Raw genomic sequence first — 21974 nt, 5'->3', positions numbered from 1 at the left:
CTGTTGCACCTTGGAGAAAGACTGGGAAAGTTCGATGTCCCCGTCATCGTTAGCCAGAGTTCAGTTTCCTCTTACTGCCTTGTGGTGGGCCGGGTCTCGCCTAGCGCAAGGGCAAGAAACCGCGTCACCAGCCTCCTTAGAAACCCTTCAGCTCGCACCACCTCCCCCCACGTAAACTGCCTCCACTTCGGTCCTTTCCCGTCCTTGGTTCCGCCCACAGTCCACACCTAGACCTCACATTCCCACCACAGCCCTTCTCTCCTCTTCACCCATTAAACAGGCAAGTGCTTCATCTCTGCTCTTTCCTTTGGAAGAGTTGGCGGACTTAAGACTAGAAGATTCACTCCCTTTTGTATGATGAGGGGAAATGAGTACTTGACCCTGGTTTAGTTAGTTGGCGTACGGCCAGGCCCTAACTAGGCAGAAGTTACCAGTCCTGTCAGTGACTAGGGAGGGCAGTTTGGGGGGCGCACTTTTATCACCTGTGAGCTCTTTACTTTTTCTGGGCGGAGGACACAGCAGCCCCCCTCTGGTATTTCAGATGTGAGGGCCTGGAGTAAGACTCCTTTCTAGCTCTCTGTTCGTACTGCATTAACTGTGGTGTCTCCTTCTCCCCATCGCATGTTTTACGGAGTTTGGGGTACCAAACTCTCTTCTGTTCTAAAACGAGATTGGTTGAAAGGGCCCCCTGCAAAATGGATGAGGCGGGAAGGCATGGTGGTTCTGGACAGGTGTGTACTGTAGGGGGAGCTACAGAACGAGGAGCTGGGAGCTTGGAGGTGGGACTTCTACGAGCGAGTTAGGTGCACCAAGTAACCACGAGGTTAAGAGGCTTCAGGGGCACCCGCAGGAAACAGGGCGTCCTGTGAGCGAAAGAAGACAAACTAAAGCTATTTGCCGTTTCCCCCACCTTCACCGAAGATAGCACCTGTGGAGGGGGCTGCTGCACACACTCGCCTGCACAGACACTGGGCAAAGAGGATTATTACAGAAACCAGCTGAAGTTGGGATCATGGTAAGCGGGCCTTCTTGGGAAGAAACCTGACCTACACGGATTTGGGAGGACAGCTAGGGGACGGAACAGAGCCACCGAGAAGAAAACCGGGGCTTTGAGGGAGGCAAGGAGACTCAGAAGAGTGAGGTCAGGGCAGGAAGTACAAGCTCAAGTACCCCGCCGGCCTCCTCTCCTTCCTTAGAAAACTGTGGCAACCCGATCCCTAGAATGGCAGACCACCCAGTGTTTACGCAGGCGAAGACAGGCTTTCCTCGGCAGTGCCTTTCTCCCGGCTGGTTTTGGCAACCGAACAGCAAGCTGGGGCTGTGACCGGCTATTAACAACAGGGTCACGGTTCCCCAGCTGGATGCAGGGGTCCAGGGCAGGGCTCCTCTATTTCGCTGAAATCCAGCAAGGCTTGAAAATTAGGCTAAAAAATGTAGTCGGGATCGGCCCCATTCCTGATCTAGACTGAGGCTGTCTCTGCCCACACGGGGAACCTACGGGGTTACGTTCTTTAGGGGACATGCCGGGCAGTGGTGGAGGGTCACAGGAGCTGTTGTCACTTTGGTGGTGGGGACCGTGTCCACAGGTCTCAGCCTAGAGCGGACGTTCTCTGGCTCCATGCCTGAGGGAAGGTGGGGGTGGGATCCAAGCTCCTGATTAGCCATTTTCTTCTGGATTTACCTACGAAGCCTCCCAAACTAAACTGTACTGGGCAGCGCTCAGCCACTTCAGCAGCTGGCTTTCCTTAGGGAAAATAAGAAAAATGATTATTGCTAGTATTTTTCTGAGCCCAGGAACCCATTCTTACACACACCCAAGGCCCTATTTCTGTCCTACCCTTAACTTTGCTGAAGGCTCCTACCAGCCTTGCGAAGGGGCTGTGGACCAAGAAAATACAATCCGGTTTCTTTTCTGAATAGCATTTACCTGGTTATCGACCTTCACTTAAGTGGGTCCCCGTCTGGACTGCCAGCCCTCCCACGCCCAATGAACACTCATTAAATGACAGGAGACAGGGCCACCAGCAGAGTGGCTGTAGGAATGGGAAAACAGGCTCTTGGGAGAGCAGGGACCTTAACGTAGCAAGTTCTCGTCCCTGAAGAGTAGGTATAGAGGGGCTTCCCCAGGCCTTCCTAGGGTAAGGGGCAGTCAGGGGGGGAACAGGGGCTCAGGGCTCTGCCCCCAGCTCGGCAAGATGTTGGTGGGATTCCAGTGGCTGTTGTACCCGCAGTGGCCTACCTCCCCGCTCTCCTCAGAAGCGAGGCCTGGGGCAGGGCTGCCGCCGTCAAGTCCAGCCGCTTACCGTGTGGCTTCCTCAGAATCCTCCTCCCTGTATGTCTGGCTGTGGGAGCTACCTTCCCAGACCCTTAGGAAGGGGGACGACCCTTCTGTCCTCCTCCCGGGTGACCTTTGGGCGGCACCAGGTGTGGCATGAGGTTACTGGAGACGAGCCGGAAGAACTTTCTGAGGGCAGGAGCGGGGCGTGTGAGTAAGGGAAGCAGCGGAGAGCTTCCAGCAGGAAGCACAGAGCTGCGTACTTCCTGTCAGGCTTCGCTGCCAGTGCCACCCGCAAACTGCGCCGCCGGCAGGAGGGGGCTGAGCGGAGACCGCAGGGCCTCAGGGCAGCTGGCACGGGATGAGGGCCCAGAGTACCCACAGTGAGAAGGCAGCACCAAGAGTGGAGCTGAAGGACCTTTCTGGAAGGGCAGAGACATAAAAGGGAAAACAAGGCCACACACAGCCTGGTTTACTGGCTCATCACACACACCGGATATGTACACAGACATAAATATTCCAATGTACAAATTTACACGGGACTTACAGATCACCCCTCGTCTCTGTCATCCAGCACCCGCCCCCCAACCTGCGCCCTATCCGTCCAGGCTCCGTTACAGGATGAAGGCTCGCAAGGGGCTGGCAGGAGGAGGTAGGAATCTGGAGGAGGGAGAGGTCCTGCTCCCCTCTCCTCACAGGCACCTCCAGAGGGTCCTGTCCCTTTGCAGTGGCACCGTGGGGCAGAGGGCTAAAATACCTCCACTCCCTCTCTGCTGCAGCTCGATTCCCAGACGCCGCCTCTGGTCCCTCGGTCTCTCTCATCCAGCTCTTCTCTGGTCTCACTCTTCCTGATTTCCTCTCCTCCTTCCTTTCTCTCTGTGCCTTGGCTCCAGTGCCTGTAGGGAGGAGGGGCCCCAGGCCACGGAGTCCTCTCGGCCCGCGTGCCCTCGTCCCGGGCCTCAGAGAAGGCTGGGGCTTCGGTGCAGCTCGGCAGAGGTGTTGGCGCCACTGGCCGGCTCTCTGCTCGGGGCAGGTGCCAGGCCGCAGCCCTCCCCAGGGCAGCCGTGCTGGATCAAGATGTCTGCGCACTCCTGGCTCCCGGCCCGACGGGCGTAGGCCAGGGGGGTCAGGCCGCGGGCGTCCCGGCTCCTCACGTCCACCCCATACTGCGGAAGGAAGCACGCTGTCACGGTGGGCGTGACGTGGCGAGGAAGGTATGGGTTCTTGGGGGGGCAGAGCGGAGACTGGGTAGGTCAGGGGGCCTTCGGGGGTGGGACCAGGAAGGCAAGGGCGGAGCCCACCACTCACCCAGATGAGCAGCTGGGTGAAGACAACGTTGGCCATGGCACTGGAGAGATGCAGAGCCGTCCGCCCATCCCCGTCGCCGTAGGTCTCGTTCACCTCCTCCTTGGACCCGTGGGCCAGAAGCATCACCAGCAGCCGCAGGTCGTCCTCCACCACGGCCCGGAGCAGCTGCTGCCCCAGCGGCACGTCCGAGCTCGGCAGCGGCGCCAGGAAGAGCTTCTGTTCGTACTTGGCCCGTATCCAGCGCTCCTTCTCCTCCCTGCAACCACAGGCCCACCGAGGCATGAGCCAAGGAGGGGCCTGCGCCAGGGGGCGGGGGCCGGCGAGGGTGCTCGGGAAGCGACGGCAGCCCCCCGGGAGGGGAACAGGCACTAACAGCGTAGGACGGAGCGGTGGGGAGACAGAGCCAGGGAACGGGCGGCCTGCGGACGGCGCACCGCGGGTACCGCGAAGGCTGAGGGAGAGGCCCCTCGGGGCCTGGGGGACGTCGGGGGCCGAGAGAGCAGGAAGATTCCAGGCAGGGCTCCCGTGGTCGCTTATCTGGACCTGCTGGAACAAAGGGGGTGGGGGGCCTACGCTAGGGGCCCACACACTATCCTATCTCCCACCCATTCTCCCCATCTCAGAGCGCGGGCCAGGGCCTTCGCGCCACAGAGCGATAGGGCCCTGCGCATGCGCCTCCTGCTGGCCCCTGACCTGCTGATAAGGCTCAGAAAGGGCCTCTTGTTGTGAGGAGCCTGAGTGACAGGCAGGGAGGGGGAGGGGCACCCCAAGGGGCCACTGCGGAGCAGAGCAACAGCTAGGTTTAACCCTTAGAGCACTGCGGCAGCCACCCCACACCATCCCGACCGTCCCCATTCCAGGCCGCCCCCTCGCCCCCTCACCTGCAGGCGTCGGGCCCAGGCTTCGCATAGCCGTCCAGGGCCCCCTCCCAGACACTGTTGGCCAGGGCATTGCCCATTGCAGTCATGACCGCTAGCAGCTCGGGTGGCCAGTCATCGAGGTCAAGGGAGCGGACCCGGGACAGGTGAGCCCCCAGGTGGCGATGGGTCCCTGAGCACTCAATGCACATCAGGGCGCCCAGGTTCAGGCTGGCCCAGTCTGGATCTAGGTGAGGAGAGGCACCATGAAGTCCAAGGGCAACCAGAATGATGCCACCAGGGAAGTCCTTCCCCCCTCACCCCGCTCCTCTTTCGTGGCCAACTGGAAGGCTCTCGTCAAGCCGCCCCGACCCCAGCCCCGCCGGCCTCCCTACTCACTGGGGGCGTCGCAGTCGATACAGAAGCTGTTGCCACGGACGGTGCGGACGGCCTGCACGGCCAGAGCTGCATTGTGGTTCCCCACGCGAGTCTGCGCAGCGGGAAGAGACCGGGTTGGGGGGGGGCGCTGGTCAGTCACAAGGCCACCTTGGGTCCCACCCCATCCGGGCCTCAGTGCCAACCTTGTCCTTGGCGCTGCGGCAGCCCTGCAGGCTGGCGAGGATCTGGGCCTGCACGCTCTGCACCCACAGCTCCCGCTCCTCCGCAGTGGAGGCCTCGAAGTGCCACGTCTGCCCAGTGAGTGACACCAGCACAAACTCGAAGGACTCCTCTGCCTCTGTGGGAACAGGGGTATTTGCCACCATCAGGGAGGGCGCCCCGCCGCGCACACAGCCGGGGACACACTGCCGCCACATCTCCATGCACTCCTGCCTTCCTGGCTCTCGCCCTTTCACCCACCCCAGCCTCCAAGGCCGTGCCCACGGGGCACCTTGCAGGGACGCAGAGCAGCCCTCAAACCCCTCTTCCTGACCACCTGTGGAGCCTCGGCGAAAACGGGTGCAAGGTTTTTGCATCCCTGGCTGGCGCTGCCAGGACCTGGTCTGCAACTCAGAGAAGGGCGCTTCCTGGAGAAGAGCTGAGTGTGTGGAGAAGGATGCGGTGGGGCGCTAGGAGGCAACGCCGGGAGGGGGGGCGAGTGTGGGCACCATCCGTACATGTCAGCTGCAGCCGCCTCATTTTGCAGCTCATTAAACCCAATATTCCTGACGGCGTCAGCGTGGGGCTCCTGGGAGCGGGGCCCCTCCCCCACGACCCTGGCGCAGGCAGGGAGGACGAGTGGGTGGGGAGGGGCGGCGAGGTTTCCCCCACAAACCGGGACGTGGGAGCGGAAGGGGCCTGAGGACGGCTGTGGGGACCAGCGCCAGCGGCCGGACCGCGGCCCCGAGCACCGTGGCGAAGCCGTTCCAAGCTCTGCTCCCCTCGGCCAACAGAAGACCGGACGTGCATCTCCTTCCCAGTGGCCACCACCCTGCGGGTGAACGGTTCCTGACAAGCACCGACAGTGACTGCCGCGGGGGCTGGGGAGATGACTGCGACACCTGCGGGAGGCCCACGGGGGAAGCAGGGGCCAGGGCCGCAGTTACAGGTTCTACCCCGGGCACCTCAGTGACACACGTTCCCGGAAGTCTTCCTGCTGGGCTCCTGCTCTCAGGGCACCTTTAACGGAAACTGCCTCCTAGCAAACGCTGGTGCCCCTTCCTTCCCCAGGCTCACCGGTCCGCCTCCCCTCGCTCTCAGCATAGCCTCCGAGCTACGCGAACTCGGTCGTCTGGGGCGCTCGGTTCCCTGGCACAGGTGGCTTCCGTGCCATCAGTGCTAAGCGGCACTAGCCCGCGGGCAGGCTGGGAAAAGCGGCTCTTTCCCATAGAGGTGATCCCCACCCACACCCCTGTCCTGCCAATCAGAGCGGAAGTGAGCCCGAGGCCGCAACAGAAGCTACGCCTCTCTGGGAGCAAGGGGACTCCAACCACTGAGGAGAGGAACGCTGAAGACACTTTGGAGAAAATCAGAGGAGTGCTATGACTAAGCCCAAAATATGAGAAAGGCCCCACGGGAAAATACTTGAGAAGCTGGAATTCCTTAGCCTACAGACGACTAAGGAGAGACTTCGCCAACTAAGACGCACGTATTAAGCACCAATTATATGCCCAGCACTCGTTAAGCTCCGTGGGTGATACAAGAGACACAGAAAACCTACGTCCTGCCCCGAGTCTTGGAAGAGCTATTGGAGCAGCCGCCTGCTGTCTTTACCTTCTATACGGAATAAAAGAGAAGCTCACATTTTAGCAGAAAGGGTTTAAATGAGGCAGGAGAACGAGCTTTTCTAAGATACGGGGTCTAGACGGCCACAAGAAGTTGTGGAACTATGGTTATGGCTAATCACTACTACAAAGTGCTTCCTCTAAAAATGGAAAACGTGGTGTTACTTTTAGGGTACTATCCCCGAATCCCACAGCCCACCTCCTGTGCCCCAGTTTCCCTCTAGGTCCCCCTAACCTTCAGCAGCACTGCTGGGGCCGTCTGGTCGGGGGGTCCCGGTGCTCTTTTTCCTCCGGTGCTTCTTCCGGTTGGAGTGGGGAGATGGGGGAGGCTCCAGCTTGGGGCTGGAACTGAGCACCTCAGCTGGGCCACTGGCTGGTGAGGGGAGAGTTGGAGAAGTGTGGGAGGAGGGAGGGGGGCGCAGAGCACAAGACCTGCCTGGCACCACTGGGGGCTCCACCCTGACTGCTGGCTGGGCCACCCTGCGAGAGCCCGGCCCGGCCCAACCCCACAGCGTCCCCAGCCTGGGAGGAGGAAGAGGGGAGGCGGAGAGAGAAGAGTGTGGGGAACTTGGGCAGAGCGGGATGAAGGCAGCGGCAGCCCCGGAGGGGTGGAAGGCGGCCCAGGGAACTCACAGGGAGCCGAAGCCCCAGCAGCTCCGCACCAAATTTATCCTCAATCACACTCCCCGCTCCTCACAATTAATAGCAGAATTAGAAACAATCAGGGAGCTGCCTAATTACTGTCAATTAGAGCGCGCTAATCAAGCTCCCGTCTCCCACACCCCGCCCGGCGCTCACCACTAAATGTCAAACTTCATTAGAGGCAGACACGCTCCCTCCCTCCCTGCCTTCCTCTCTCCAGACTCAACAGAGGGGCCCCACCAAGGCCAGCACGTCAGGACAGTGACTCTGGGACGCGCCCTCAGCTCCCCTTCTCCGTGGTCACTCCCCCCAGGGACGCTCGCACGTGGAGTAGGAGCCGAGGAGACTCCCTGTGCTGCGAGCACCCAGGTGCTTCCTGCGGTCAGAGCGCAGACGGGGGGGGGGGGGGGGGGGGGGGGGGGGGGGGGGGGGGGGGGGGGGGGGGGGGGGGTCAGTGCTCCCGGGGGACGGGGGCCTGTGAAGGGCCGCTGGGAGCCACAGCAGGGAAGGCTGGATGGGCCCAGCCTGAGGGGAAGGGGGAGGAGCAGGTTCGCCTGAGCTGCCACACCCCACACACCCCGCCAGCTGGCTTCTGAGGGCACGGGGAGCACCCTGGACTGTCCTCCTTCCCTCACACCCTTACCTAGGGGAGGGCAGCCCTGCGCGCATTTCTCTCTCAGTCTGCAGAGCTGCTGATCTGGGACTGAAGGGGCAGGATGTGGGTGAGAGTAAGGGGGGGGGGGTGCTCACTGAAGAGGCAGGGAGAAGAAACAAGGGGAAGAAGAGTGGAGATGTGAGCCAGGCACCAAAATGGACGAGAGGAGGAGAAAATGAAGGAACGTAAAGGGAGGGGGGGAAGGCAGGATTTCTGACCAGCCGGACAGGAGGGGCCCTCAGCGTATCTGGCGGGCAGCGCGGGTGGGGAAGCTATCCGGATCCCGGATCCTGTCTCTACGAACCCCCCTGCTCCGTGGTAGGAGAGCTGCCGCCTCCCAATGGTGTTTAAAGCCCCCAGCCCCCGACCTCCCTACTCAGCCTGTCCCCCCCGCGGTGAGGCTGATGAGCTGGCAGCGCAGGGGGCTGATGGGGATGCGGAGCAGGGAGCAGCACCAGCGCTGCCTGGGGCCGGCGGTGGCTGGGCCGAGAAGCTGCAGAGGGAAGGTCTGGGGGCGGCAAAGGGGTAAAGCGGCAGGAAGCGGCCTTTGGTGGCTGGAGAAGGGACAGAGCCGCCACTCGGCTCCTCAGACCACCCCGCACTGGCCCCCGGCGGGCTCTGCCGGGCCCCTCCCCGGGGCCCGCACACCATCCCGGCTCGGCCTCCCGGGCTGCGGCCGCCGCCGCCTGGCTGCCCTCCACCGGGTCGCTTAACCGGGGCCTGCGTACCTGGGGGCAGGGCCTCGCTCCACTGGTCGGCGCTGGAAACGGAGCAGGAGCGCTGGTGCAGCCCCTCGGGGCGAGGGCCAGCCCAGGCCGGGCTGCTGGCCGCGGAGGGGGCACCTGGGGGTGGGGGCAAGGGTCAGACCGGGAAGGGAGGCCCGGGAAGGGGTGCGCAGACTCCGGAAAATAGGGCTGCGGGCAAAACTTGCGAGATTCTAGCAGCGTATTGACCAGAACTGAGGGGTTTAGCAGGTACCGGGCCCGGCTCGCTGGGAGGCGCGGAGGCCTCGCCGGGGCCTCCACACCTGGGGAGGCAGCTGGCCCCGTTTCACACCCGTCTCCACGGAGAGCATGTCCACTCCCCACCCCCCCGCCCGCTTCCTGTAAGCTGGGGGAGGGGGGCACAGGTCCCCACACCTGTCACCACCGCGCTCCTCGCCTGCCCGTGTCCCCAGCCCCCTTCCCCTCCTGACCGCCCCCCCCCCCCTGCATTCTAGTCCACATGTGCCATTTGCTTTGCCTCAGCTTTGGTGCCATTCTGACGAGAAATAAGTGTATCAAATTCCAGTAATTATGTCTAATTAGTATTAGTAATTATCCTGTTGGGCTGGAGAAAATTAATCTTTCGTTTCCCATCAGGGAAGAACGGCGAGCCAAGGGGAGCCGGAGGCTCAGGAGTCCGAGGCCAGGGCGGCAGGGCCTCGTGTGCCCTCCCAGGCCGCGCCCGCCTCCCTGCGCGCGCGGTCCCTCCGAGGGGCGCCTCCGCCGCCCTCTCTCCTCAGGCCGCCTCAGCGCAATGGCGACGGAAGTGGGAGGGCAGGTGGACGGCGCGCGAGGTGCCCGAACTAAGGGCAGAGGTGGCGGAGCGCTGGAGGTTAGTGAGGAGGCGGAGACAGGGACCCGGTGGGGGAGCGGGCGGCTAAGTCGGGGCTCCCGCCTGGCCCGGGAACACACGGTGGAGTTTCTGGAAGCCTAGGGATGGGAAGCTCTGAGCTGAAGCCACTAGAAGGCACAGAAACAGGCGGGCCACCCCTCATGCCCTGGGGGCGGCACGACGGACGCTGCGAGGCGCAAGGCAAGTTCTGTGTTTCTCTTGTGTTTGTGACAACACCCGAGGCGCGACCCAGACACAGGAAGTGCTTATTAATACACGTGTGGTGCCAACACTCCCAGCCAGTCCGCCCCTCCCGGTCCCCTCGGCAAGATGCCGGTACTTCCGGTCCCTCCTCTCCACAAGCCCGCCCCTCCCACTCGGGCCTGACAGGTGCCTGCAAACTCGGCCTTTCTCGGGGGACCCTGGCTCCGCGGCACGGGACCCACCAGGGCCGCGCGCAGTTCCTAAATTCTGAGGCCTTGCTTCTCCCTACCCCCCTCCTGCTTCCATCCCGTGCCCCGCCCCCGCCGTTCCCAACCTCACCCCTGCCTCATGCCCAGCCCCACCCAAAGACATCAGAGGCCCAACTTCCTCCCCAAGCCCCCCAACTCCAAACCCCGAGGGAGGGAAAGTGCTTTCCCTTTTCTTTGTTAATTCTCCCCTCATTACGCCTGCAATCCCACAATCAGTGTGCACTGTAATTGTCGAATTTGATGCTAATGATTAATGAATTAAACATGGAGCCATCAATTAGTCCTCGGAGGATAATTCTGCATAAAGCAGCGGATAATGTAATTACAGTAACAAAGATAATGAGATGTTAACATCGCCCGGTGAGCGGGAGACATGTGTGAGTGTGCATGAGGTCGGTGTCAGCGCGCGGTGGAGGGGACACGGGCCTGGGTACGTGCCCCGTCCGCGTGTCCTGGGGACGCTGGTGAGTGTGTGCGGGCGCCGGGAGCCCTGCGGGTGCACCAGCTGCGCCTCTCCTGTCCGCGCGCCCCTCCCTCCAGTGAAGGCTGTCCGGGCCCAGGAACGCGAGGGTCTTACACGGTTTCCGTCCCCCTGGGGAAGCAGCCCGGCTTCTCCTCTTGCTCCCTGACTTCAAGGAAGGGCTCCCCCCTTCAGGGTCCTGATCCTTCCTCCTCCGCTGGTATGAAAGGAGAAACCCCCCGAAGCCAGAGGAGAGGCTGCCCTGCAACATGTGCGTGCAGCTGTGGCGAGCTCAGGGCCCTGGCGGATCCCCAGCCCTCCTCACCCCTGCATGCCAGCGGTCTCTCAGCAGCTCGGACTTCGCTCTCTGGGCAGAGCACGCGGCCCGCCATTTCTGCCATTCACCCCTCCCCCTAGCACACCCCTGCAGGGGGCTCTCAGCACCCCACCGCGATGGGTGTTCTCTTTTTCACCCACCCTTCTTCAGTCCACTAGAGCCCCCCCTCTGCACAAGTCAGGGGCTTCTCTCTGCGCTCAGCGTGGCTTGAATAAAACATGGCTTTTCGAGTCAGGCACACTTGGGTTCAAACCCCAGCTCTACCATTTACTGTGGGATTTTACAGACAAGCTTTTTAATCTCGCCAAGTCCTCCGTTTCCTCATCCATAAGATGGGGCCGACAACCTCCGCTTGGGAGAGCCGCGAAGCCGGGGCCTGACACCGTGGGGCTGCTGCACCCGCCACGGGTCGATCAGCCGGTGGCAGCCCCTCCAGCCCGGTCAGCGGCGCTGAACCCATGCCATGGGTCGGGGGTGCCAAGGGCCCACTTGCCTCAAACAAGGACACGCAGGGGGCCGTGGTCTGACCTTCTCTGAGCCCTGAGTTGCTCAGCGCAGGCCTATCAGCCCCAAGGGGGGCAGTTCTACGGGGTCGCTTCCGTCCATTCCAGGGCCTTAGCACCCAGCCCTCCATCCACAGAATGCCCGCAGCGGCCTACTGCTGCGATGCAGAAGCACCCCCCCCCCCCCCGGGGACCAGCACACCTGTGCTGCTAAGAGCTATCCCCCGGGGCAGGGACACCGCGACAGCAACCGGGAGAGTGTCACGAGCAGCTGGTTCTGGGTCGAGGACCAGGAGATCCAATCATCTAGCACAACGGCAGGGCCCAGAGGCCAAGGCAGATCTGGGGCAAAGAGACTCGGAGTGGGCAGGACAGCAACGTGGCTTAGGAGCCACAGAACCCGGAGGCAGAAAGAGCCGGGGACAGAAGGGAACGTAAGCGTCATTCACCCGAACTCAGGGTATCGTCTGGAAAGGTAAGGACCGGCCACGGAAAAGCGGCCACGCCCCGAGCCCTGCACTCTCAGACTCTCACTCTTCCCTCCTGCACCGCCGGACACGCGCCGGAGCTGGCGTGGCTTCCGGCTTCCCTCTAAACTCCATCCTCTCCGAGCAAAGACCCAACCTCTCACCGCAGCCCTGCGCACGTTTGCCAGGGGCACCCCAGGGAGCTCTGCCCCCCTTCCACATCCCTCCCCCCCCCCACGGCCCACACTAGAGGCCCCGCCATCGCCCACCTCGGCTCCAGATGGGGGCAAATGGGCCCAGGACCCCTGACGGCACCTGTCACCGGGAGGCTGTGCGGCCCTATCCGTCTCCAGACCACCTGCTGGGCCCTATGTCGGCTGAGGACCCAGGCTGAGAAAGAGTGAGACCCCACGGCCGCCTACCTTTTCAGGCCTCCACTGCCCACTCTCCGCTCTTCTAGAGAAAGGAAGCGATGCTCTCCATATGCCCCCCCCCCTACCTTAGCAGCCACCTCACCTGTGCCCCCGCCCAGCTGCGTGTTACTCCGCTCCAAGGCCAGCCCGTTGGCCCGGGGGCTGGTGCCCGGGGCTGTGGTAGGTGTGGCTCGGGGCAGCCGCTTTCCAGGCACCTTCACTGTCGTCCGCAGCAGGTCGATCTCCTTGCCGTGGACGTTCTGCATGTAATCCTAAGGGCCACGTGGATAAAACAGACGAAGATTCATTAGGACAGCTCACTCCTCGGCCACACTTGGGCTCTGACGCTGACCCGCCGATTCCGAGGTCTCGCCCCCTGTGCAGCAGGAGAGAGGAGAAAGCCCTCGTTTCAAAAGCCCAACTTCTGGACGGAGGTAGAATTTGGGAAGAGAAGGCCAATGGCCAGGAAAGGAAGTGACAAAATCCCTGGGACCACAGGCGACTGGGCTTCCCCAAGCTCTGGGTGGCTAGCCACTGACTCCTTCGGCCCTGTTTCCAGAAGCTTCCACCTCCACTGGGGCACAGGGAACTTTCAAAGCCTAGAACTCACTTTCAAAGTTCTCACTCCTTACAACAGCGTCTGACAAACGTTTTTGAACAGTCAAAACGAAGCCTTTGAGTCTTTCTGGCGTCCTTAGGAATGCAGGTAAGTCCACATCCTCACAGATCCCAGCGAAATAACAATAACCATTATGTCACCACCTCACCTGCGCGCACACGGGTCAGCTGTCCCCTGCACTCTGTGACACAGGAGGCGGGGCTGCCAGGGCCTCTTTACAGCGGAAGAAACGGAGGCTCACTGAGGTCAATCTGCCCAAGGTCACATGATCAGAAGGTGGCCGAATGGGGACTCAAGCCCGTCAAGCCCAGCCCTTGAGGATTCCCAAGGCAGAGCCCCGAGGGCGGCCTTCCGCAGCCCAGCAACAGCCAACTTCAAGTCAGCACCCAAAGGCCCAGAAGTGGCGTGGGGAGCGACCCGGAGAGTGCGAGCCACTCCACCCCCACCCGTTCCCGCCATTTCGCCACTGGCCTAAGAGTCCCATGGTGGAGCCGCAACATGGGGGCCACAGAGCAGAGCCCAGCCCCTGGCCCCTAGCTTCCTGCCTTACCCTCGAGCCTAGCCAGGGCCCCAGCTCCCCCAACCGCTTCTGGTCTCTCCTTCCATATGCCTGACTCCCATTTCCTCACCGCCGTCACCGGCAAGGCAAGTTCCTCAGCAGGTCCCAGCTAACGTCCCTGGTAAAATGTGGCAAAAAAACACCTTTCAGGGAGCAGCGTCAGGCGGGGGGTGCCAGCTGGAGCTTTGATGGAATCCCACCGATTCGACTCCGACGCGCTCTTCCCCCTCAGGAGCACCCTGGGGGGTTCTGTGCACACAGCTTCCCTGAGACACGGTCCCGGGGAGGTTACAGCCACCAGCTCTCGTACCTTCACCCGCTCTGGGATGTTGGCCTTTGCACCACCCGGCAGCTCCCCTGCCTTCTCACCCTTTAGCTTCAGGGAAAAGGGACCGAGTCCTGTGTTTTAAAGAGCAGGAGGGGGGCGCCTGGGTGGCTTAGTGGGTTAAGCATCTGACTTTTGCTTGGGTCATGACCTCGCGGTTCGTCGGGCTCTGTGCTGACTGCCAGCTCAGAGCCTGGAGCCTGTTTCAGTCTGTGACTCCCTCTCTCTCTGACCCTCCCCTGCTCACGCTGTCTCTCTCTCTCTCTCTTAGAAATAAATAAAAAACATTAAAAAAAATATAATAAAGAGCGGGGGGGGGCGCCTGGGTGGCTTAGTCGGTTAAGCATCCGACTTTCGCTTAGGTCATGATCTCGCGGTTCATGGGTTTGAGCCCCGTGTCGGGCTCTGTGCTGACTGCCAGCTCAGAGCCTGGAGCCTGTTTCAGAGTCTGTGACTCCCTCTCTCTCTCTGACCCTCCCCTGCTCACACTGTCTCTCTCTCTCTCTCCTAGAAATAAAAATATTAAAAAAAAAATAAAAAATAAAGAGCAGGAGGGGAAGACCACCCTTGGGGAAGCAAGGGAAAGGCAGGGGCGACCAGGGGCTCAGAGCTGCCCTCCCCCCTGCAGCTTTGGGAATGACCATGAGGAGGTCGAGTAGAAAGCGGTCACCTGGCCCCAAGGAGCCAAGAGAATGTGTGGGTTTCCAGTTAGGAAGAGGAGCAAGAACAAGGAAAGGGCGCCCCATGCCAGGCTCCCTCCTCAGGCTGCACCTAACCTCCGAGCTGGGTCAACAGGGGAGGGGACTCGTGAGAGAGCCACTGAGGCAAGCACGGTAGCGTCACCAGCTGCGGGGAGGCCTGGCCAGGCCTGGCGCTGTCTTCTATTCTCCATGAGGCCAGGCCACCTTCACAGCCCTTCTTCAGAAGGACAGAGGAGGAGCAGCCCCCACCCCCGTGCGGCCAGCGAGGAGCTCCCTTCCACGTGGCCTTGGGCTGTGTGCGTGCCCTCCGGCCACCACCCAGTCCCCCGTGAGGAGCAGCGCCAGGTGCCCGGCTTCCAGCACGCCCTGCTTCACGCCTCAGAACCACAGGGCGACACCAGAGAAGTCAGGAGGAGCAGTGGGCGGAGCCTGGTGACAACCCCTCACCCCCAGGGTTCTCCGTCCCCAGCGCTGAGCCACGCCACAGCGGCTGAGAGAGAAACAAACCCAGGAGCCCCTTGTCTGCCCGCTGCCCTGCGTCCCCTCTACACGTCCATCCTCCAGCCTTGCGCTCAGCCCAGCACCAGCCAGTCTCAAGCCCTCCTTAGTCGGAGCCCAACGTCCCGAGGACTCGGCTACCACATGCGCCCATCCCAGGTCCCTGCACAGAGTCCCCCACCTCGGATCTGCTGCTCCAGACAACTGTCAACAGCTGGCTGGGCCGAAGGCGCAGCTGCGATCCCCCTCTTGGGGGGAGGGGCGCGGGCTGCTCTAGTTCACAAGGAGGTCACGGCAGCTGCAACAGTTTTCAGGCCCCACGACAGCCCTGGGATGCCCAGGCCGGGACACGGCACACGCGGACGCCACACCAGGACAGAAGCTGCACAGAGAGACTCCATCCTGGGCCGAGGGGCCCGAGACAGACCTAAGGGGCCTGCCCCCGCCCCCTGGGATCCCTGGCCACACCCTCGCGCTCGCCCCGGGCCCCGGGCCAGGCTGGCCCCAGGACCGCGCCGGGAGACGGCGCCCGGCCCAAGGACAGTGTGGTGAGGAGCACGAGGAGCAGCAGGGACGGGGACACGAGGGGCCGAGCGACGGCGTTTCCCTCCGTCAGCAGAACGGGGAGCTCGGCGGTGGCGGTGGCAGCGGCTGCTCAGGAGAGCGGTCACCACGGCTGCCTTTATTACCCACCATCAAACAGCAATTTCTTCCCCAGCCTCCTCGCTAATTACCCAGCCAGCGTTCTCATCTCGTTTTATTACTGGAATTAACAACGAGTTCAGAGCGTGGAAAGCTATTAAGATGTGTGATTAAGCCACATTCAATTAGTTTCTACAAACAATTTAATTGATGTTGCAGATAGAATTAACAGAAGGTGATTGTGTGAATGGCTCCGCTGGCTGCAAAATGGGGGAGGCTGTGGCGGGCTCTCTTGGGCCAGGCAAGGATCGGGCGTGAGGCTCGAGGCCTGCCCGCCGGCCCTTCCTCCGCTCGCCCACCCGGTCTCTGCGGCCCTGCTGGCCTCCAGCGACAGGCAAGTCGCCGGCACGGCCGCCCTGCGGTCCCAGGCAGGAGCCGTCCCTGAGACGGCAGCCGACTAGGCCAGAAGTAGCCCGCGGACCTCTGGGGTGACGGGGAGGCCCCTCGGCCACACGGCGCCCCAACAGGAGGGAACCTCCGGGGAGACCGGCCGCCCCCCAAGCTGGGATGGTGGCTCCTTGCGGCGGTCAGCTGAGAAGCTTGCTCAGGTCTGCAAACACGGCAAAGCGGTGAAAGAGGCAGGATGCCAGCGACACTTGAGAGCCACCACCAAGGAAGGAGATCAAGCAGCGAGGGTGGGGGGTGACGGAACAAGCAGCCTTTGCTGGGAGGAAGCATGAACCCTGTTCATGCAGCAGCATGATTGACCCCCCATTCAGTCTTCACTCCGGCTTGCATTTTGAACCTGATTCGCATCTTCCGAATGAGCAAAAGCAGCGCCCACAGGCCAGTCCCCCGTGGCTGCTGGCGCAGGAGGGAGACACAGGTTTGGATCCCTGAGCCGGTGAAGGAAGAGCTGACCCGGAGCCCGCGCTCTCAGGAGCCTTTCGCGCAACCTCTGCACGAGGTCCTATGGCCCAGCGACCAAGAGGCCAGCAGGGCCTCCTGCCTCGGAGACTCACCCTGCGGGCAAGCAAGGACAGGCCCGGGTGCCCCTACGTCCCAGGCGCCTGAACACACCAAGGGGCACATCGTTCAACAAGTGAGGCACCTGAAGGGACTGTGAGGAGCTCAGACACCCAGCCTGGCAGTTCCCGCCAGCCTTCCTGACGACAGTCTAGGCGACGGCTGCCCAGGTGCGAACTGTCTGGCATGTTCTCAGCAAGCCCTGAAGAGAGGTGCTCTCGGCCCGTGCAGACAGCTCTGGGTAACGCTCAGAGTCAGGGTCACGGGGCCGAGCATTAGCTCCACTGGTGGCTGGGTGACTGTCCGGCCGGCCCCACCGCGCTCCTGCTCTCCGGTCTGCTTCACCTTCCCGCCTAAAGCCAAACCCCACACAACACCCCACGCGTTCCTGTGTGTCCTGAGACCCCTCTACGGTCCCCCTCCTCCCCTCTGGGCTTCCTGCTACCGGAGGCATGGGGACAGGCAAAGCGGACAGACCCAGCTAGGGCGGCATGGAAGGGCAGGTAAGGATGCAGAGCAAGGGGGGGGGGGGGGCAAAGGCCACGCCCACATGGGCGGGGGAAGCTGGGATGCTTGGAGAGGCTACTTCCCAGCGAGTCCCTCCTGCCTGGGGGCCGGGCTGAAAATACAACCAGCTGGGAGTTAAGAGGCGCCAGGCATGGGCGTGGACTGGGCATGGCGGCCCCTCTCGGCTGGGAAATGCTGTGGCTCCGCTGTCTCTCTGCTACAGAGGCCCTGGACCTGCAGGATGCCCTTGTCCTAAGACACCTGTGTCCTGCTGCCTCTCACGGACTCAGCAGCAGGGCTGGGTGTGCGTATGAGGCGGCCTCTGGAGTAGGGAAGGGGGTGGTGCCTCGAAGCCTCTGTACTGAGTCCCCAAAGTGTGGCCCCTCCTCAACCCTCCAGTCTCCTGACTCCAGCTCCCACCCTGTGGAGGACGAGACACTAGGAGGAAACAGGCTAAGTTGTGGGGTCCCCTGCGTTCAGGGGACCAGTTCGTGCCCGAGCAATCAGACATGGAGAAACCCGGGAGGGCGAGGCTGGGCTCCGGCCCGACGGGATGCACACCGCCCGCCCTTCCCACGCCAGGCCTGCGTGCGTTTTCGCAGCAGGGCCGTCCGGGCGGTGCCCGCAGGACCTGGAACTGCGGACCCCGGCACCTCGTGGGTCGGGCCTCCCGGTCCGGAGGCAGGCCCTGGGCTTCGGGGCCGGGGGCGGGGCCGGCCCACGTGCTGTGCTCGAGGGCCTTCACGGGAGAACTCATTAGCCCCGCAGTGGGGCGGTGACAGAGATGGATTCTGGTGACAGCTGTGTGCTGGAGCCACGCAGCGAGGGTGGGGGGAGGCAGGCAGGGTGGGAGAGCTGCCACAGGGGCCACTCTACTGTCACCGCACCCCCCAGCCCCCTGGGGCACAGGCCACACACCCTCCAGACCCCTCCACCCGCCGTCACCGCCACCCCCATGCTCCCCTTCCCGGGAGGACCCTGCCACTCCCTGCAGCCCCCACATGACTGCCCCCCCCAGCTCTCCATCATCGCAGGCCCAGGAACCCAGGGATTCCCACTCATGTGGGTCCCCAAGAGACAATGGCTGGTGACACCGGCACCCCCAGCTTGAGCGATCCCAGGTACACAGGGCCCAGTCAGGCTCTTTAAACAAGCAGGGGGCAGGATGTGGGCCCTAACGCACGTGGCAGCCTCGCCTAGAGGCAGCCATCCCTGGGGTTGGGGGGCGGGGGGGGGAGTCTTCTCCCAACGGTGCAGCCACAACTCAGACTTTAGGATGAAGGGCTCAGCCCGGGCCTGGGTCAAACAGTAGGTGTGGTTCCCAAGCCCCCAAAGCGAGGCTCTTTCTGAAGGGCAGGTCTGCTTCCCTTCAGTCCCGGGGTCGGCCACCCCCTCCACTCGCGTGACTCTTCCTCGCCGGCTCCCCCCCCCGCCCCCCTGCTCTCCCCCAGACTCACGTGCAGACTCGGGTGGTAGGTGAGCAGCCCGTTGTCACAGAGCGTCACGTACTTCTTCTTCCACTCCTTGTTCAGGGACTTGCCACTCCGCTTCAGCAGGATGCCCTGAGGACAGAGGCCGGGTCAGAGGCCGGTGCCGGCCCTGCACGTCGCGGGCCCAGAGGAGGTCACGGTGACACGAGGGAACACCGTCCTCCGTCGCCTGTCCTCCTGGGCCACTGTGCTCTTCTGAGCAGAGAGGCTGTGAAGGACCAGTGCTGACCCGGGGAGAGCCAGTTAGCCAGGCTCTTCCGCGGAACTCGGCTCTCCCTACTCGGCTCTCCCTGACCGTCCAACAGGCCACCCCTCGCCCCCCCCACCCGGAGTCGTGGGGCCAGGTCAGCAGGAGGCAGGGTTTCAGATGGCCTCCTGGCAGTGATGCTCCTGCCTGTGTGTCTCCAGGGCTGGGTGAATAGGGCCGAAGTCCCCTAACCATCCCCAGAATGTTCCAGACTCCCCCAAGGCAGGCAGGGCACAGCCATAGAGCTCAGCGGACGGATTCGAGCTCCAGGAGAGCAAGGAAGTCCGTGTGTTTTGTTCGCGGACACACCCTCAGCACCATGACAGTGCCTGGGACACAGCCGATGCTCAGCACACGTCTGGTGGGTGGGTGGGGAGAAGGCGCAGAGAGCGCGGCCGCCAGAGATGCTGACGGGGAAGGGGCCCACGGCGAGGGGGCCCGCACAGAACACCCAGGACGGCCTTCCCCTTCCCCTGGGGGGGCCCCGGAGTGTCCCAGACAAAACTCCAAGGGGAGAGCCACACAGGAGGGGCTCAAGCCTCACACAGGGGGGTCAGGACCAGCACCGGCCGAGGAGAGAGCAAGGGAAGCACCCGGAGCCCACTGCCGCCTGCATCAGAAAGGAGGAGCTCAGAGATGTGGCCTTGATGGCAAGGCCTTCTCCCCAGGAATGGAGGGCCCTACTCTGGACAAGCAGGAGAACCAGGATTAAGAGATTCAAGCGAGGTGACACCTGGGTGGCTCAGTGAGTTAAGCATCGACTCTCGATCTCTGCTCAGGTCATGATCTCCGTGATCATGGTTGGTGAGTTCAAGGCCCACGTCGGGCTCTGTGCTGACCACAGAGAGCCTGCTTGGCATATTCTCTTTCTCCCTCTCTCTGTTCCTCCCCTGCTCATGCTCGCTCTCTCGTGCTCTCGCTCTCTCTCTCACACACACACACACAAATATTTAAAAAAAGAAAAAAAAGAGGGATTCAAGTGTGAGGAAACAGTATCCTATGGTCCTGCAGCCCAAAAGTGGAAGGTAAACCCCAATTCTCTCACGCCCCCTCTCTAAGCGCTTCCGAAAAGCAGGCTCAGGCCTAAGGGGAGGATTAGCCAACAGGTGATTGGAGTTTCCTGCCCGATCTCCTCACCAGGGACCAAGATGGAGCCGAGAAAGTCTCCCACCTTCCGACACACCCCCACCAGCACTCCCTCCTTTTCTAGCTCCTTCTCCCCGCCGCCCCCAAAAGGCAGATGCCATTGCGGGAGATTAAGTTGAGAGTCCGGGGCCATCTGAGGACACGCTCCACTACCTGGTCCCCCTCAGCACCAGACACCTATCCTCACACGGAGCATCTGAAGACGAATGGTATTAATGGGACCTTCCCTAAACTGGGTGGCTGGAACATTCCGGAAGGCAGGCCCCTGCCCAGCCGTCCGTGAAGGAGCCTCAGTGACCTGCTTCTGGGCATGGCATCTGCCCCATCACAGGCCAGGAACAAGGCAACGGTAGGCGGCTCTGTGAGAACCTGGACAAGGCAGCGCCCGGTGTCCCCTGTGCCCTCAGGAAGCGCGGGGACGATGGCGGCTCACCTGCCCCTCCGCTCTCCCGTTTCCACACCTCCTCGGCCTTCGGCGGGACAGTCCACGCCAGCCTCTGCTCTCACATCCTCCCAGCCCCAGCCCCGGCCCCCCTCGCCTGACCCTTCATCTCCACCAGGGCCGAGCCCTTCCCTCCTGGGTCCGGGCCCAGCTCCGGGTCGGGTCGAGGGAAAGGGAATCCAGCCTCCGCTCCGCTTTCTGCCACTGACTAGCCCCTAACATCCAACAAGCCACGTGACTGCCTGAGCCTCGGTTTCCACAGACAGACAGGGAGAGCAGACTCACATATGGAGGTTTCCTCCCTCTTCCAAGCACGGAATCAGGCCTCAGGATGCCAAGGAGGGAAGCCCTTTTCTACCCAGAACTCTCTCCCCTCCTTCACCTGGGCCTCGGTCAGGGAGGAAGCCGGGAGCCACAGACCAGCGCTAATGAGCTCGGTGAGCAACTTGCCGGCAGGGGTGTGGGAGGAGTGCCCGGCTTGATGGAGAAAAGCTGGCCAGGGACTCAACCTGCCACCCACTCGTGCCTCCAGCCCGCCTCTCACCTGCCAGCCGCGGACCGGGCGGCCAAGGCTGGGCTAGCTGGGGGCCTGTCTAGCAGGCGCCTCCGTCCTTCCGAGGGTAGGGAGACGAGCTACAGGGGTCCCTGCTCCCCTCCCTGGCCGGCCGGCTGTGCACGGCGGAGCAGGAAGCAATCTGGGGCGGAATGGGAGCGGTGCGGAGGAGGCGACAGCCCCAGAGGACCCGTTCCGCCGCCGCCTCCCTCCCAGCTCCGCCAGCCGGCTTAATTGCGGAGTCCGGATTGATTGGGAATGCAAATGGCAACTGAAATGCAATCTCCACTCCCAGCAGGAGTGGGGGGGGAGGAGGAGGAAGGATCGGAGTGGGGAGGAAGGGACCTGAGGGCGGGGAAGGGGCCAGACTGGCCCTGGGGCAGCCGGGGGTTGGGGGAAATCACGAGGATGGGCCCCGGGGGCTGGGAAAACCAGAGTAGGGACCCCCCACCTCAGCGCAGGCACACCCCAACCTCCCAGGGAGATCCGCCCACCTTGGAAGCGGCACTCACATCCAGTCCTGCAGGGGATCCCTGAGGCTTGGTGGCCTGTATCAGCCAAGTGGCCTAGCGCCCAACCCCCAGGGCTGGGTCAGAACCCCAGGTGCAAGTTCACAGGGCCTCACCCCCAGCCCCCAGTTCTCCCCTCCCTCCCTGTGGGGGATTCAGGGAACAGATACATGAGTCCATGCCCCAAACGGGACGGAGGCATTTGGGGCCACATTCATCTCAGAGCAAAGGCCCTGGAGAAAGTGTTCTCTTGTATTTATTCGACGTTTGTGTGTGCGCCTACACGCTCTCAGAACACACCTGTCCCCGCAGCAGACACACACACACAGACACGTCTCTCTCTCGGCCACTCTACCTGGCCTCCCGGGAGGTGACCCCCCCCCAGAGTGGCCTCTGCCAGGCCTCAGTGTGACGCTATTTCAGGTGGCGGCAGATGCAGTACAGGGACACGGAGCGAGCGTAGTTCACCTGGCTTCTGGGGACCCTGACACTTCCTGGTTCT

The 21974-nt window shown here is 62.6% G+C and overlaps 1 protein-coding gene across 4 annotated transcripts in view; it reads right to left on the bottom strand.

Annotated features, from left to right (window-relative positions):
• Positions 1–2730: 2730 nt before the first annotated feature.
• AGAP3 (ArfGAP with GTPase domain, ankyrin repeat and PH domain 3) overlaps positions 2731–21974 on the bottom strand; it is a 53419-nt gene continuing 34175 nt past the window's right edge. For 2 of the 4 annotated variants that reach the window (XM_039230700.1, XM_039230698.1), the window contains exons 10-18: positions 18543–18647; positions 12312–12480; positions 8688–8801; positions 6898–7035; positions 5022–5176; positions 4840–4930; positions 4465–4687; positions 3584–3839; positions 2731–3441 (exon numbers count right to left, since the gene is read on the bottom strand). In XM_039230700.1, the coding sequence (XP_039086631.1) occupies positions 3235–3441; positions 3584–3839; positions 4465–4687; positions 4840–4930; positions 5022–5176; positions 6898–7035; positions 8688–8801; positions 12312–12480; positions 18543–18647 (1458 nt within the window). In that variant the 3' untranslated portion in view covers positions 2731–3234. The remainder of the gene's footprint in view (positions 3442–3583; positions 3840–4464; positions 4688–4839; positions 4931–5021; positions 5177–6897; positions 7036–8687; positions 8802–12311; positions 12481–18542; positions 18648–21974) is intronic. The other 2 variants (XM_039230702.1, XM_039230701.1) reach the window with 1 other exon arrangement.

The sequence above is a fragment of the Hyaena hyaena genome, unplaced genomic scaffold (assembly GCF_003009895.1).
Source record: "Hyaena hyaena isolate Hyena2069 unplaced genomic scaffold, ASM300989v1 scaffold_50, whole genome shotgun sequence".
Lineage (NCBI taxonomy): Eukaryota > Metazoa > Chordata > Mammalia > Carnivora > Hyaenidae > Hyaena > Hyaena hyaena.
Note: the sequence above shows the minus strand (reverse complement) of the source record. Positions and strands in the feature narration are given on the sequence as shown.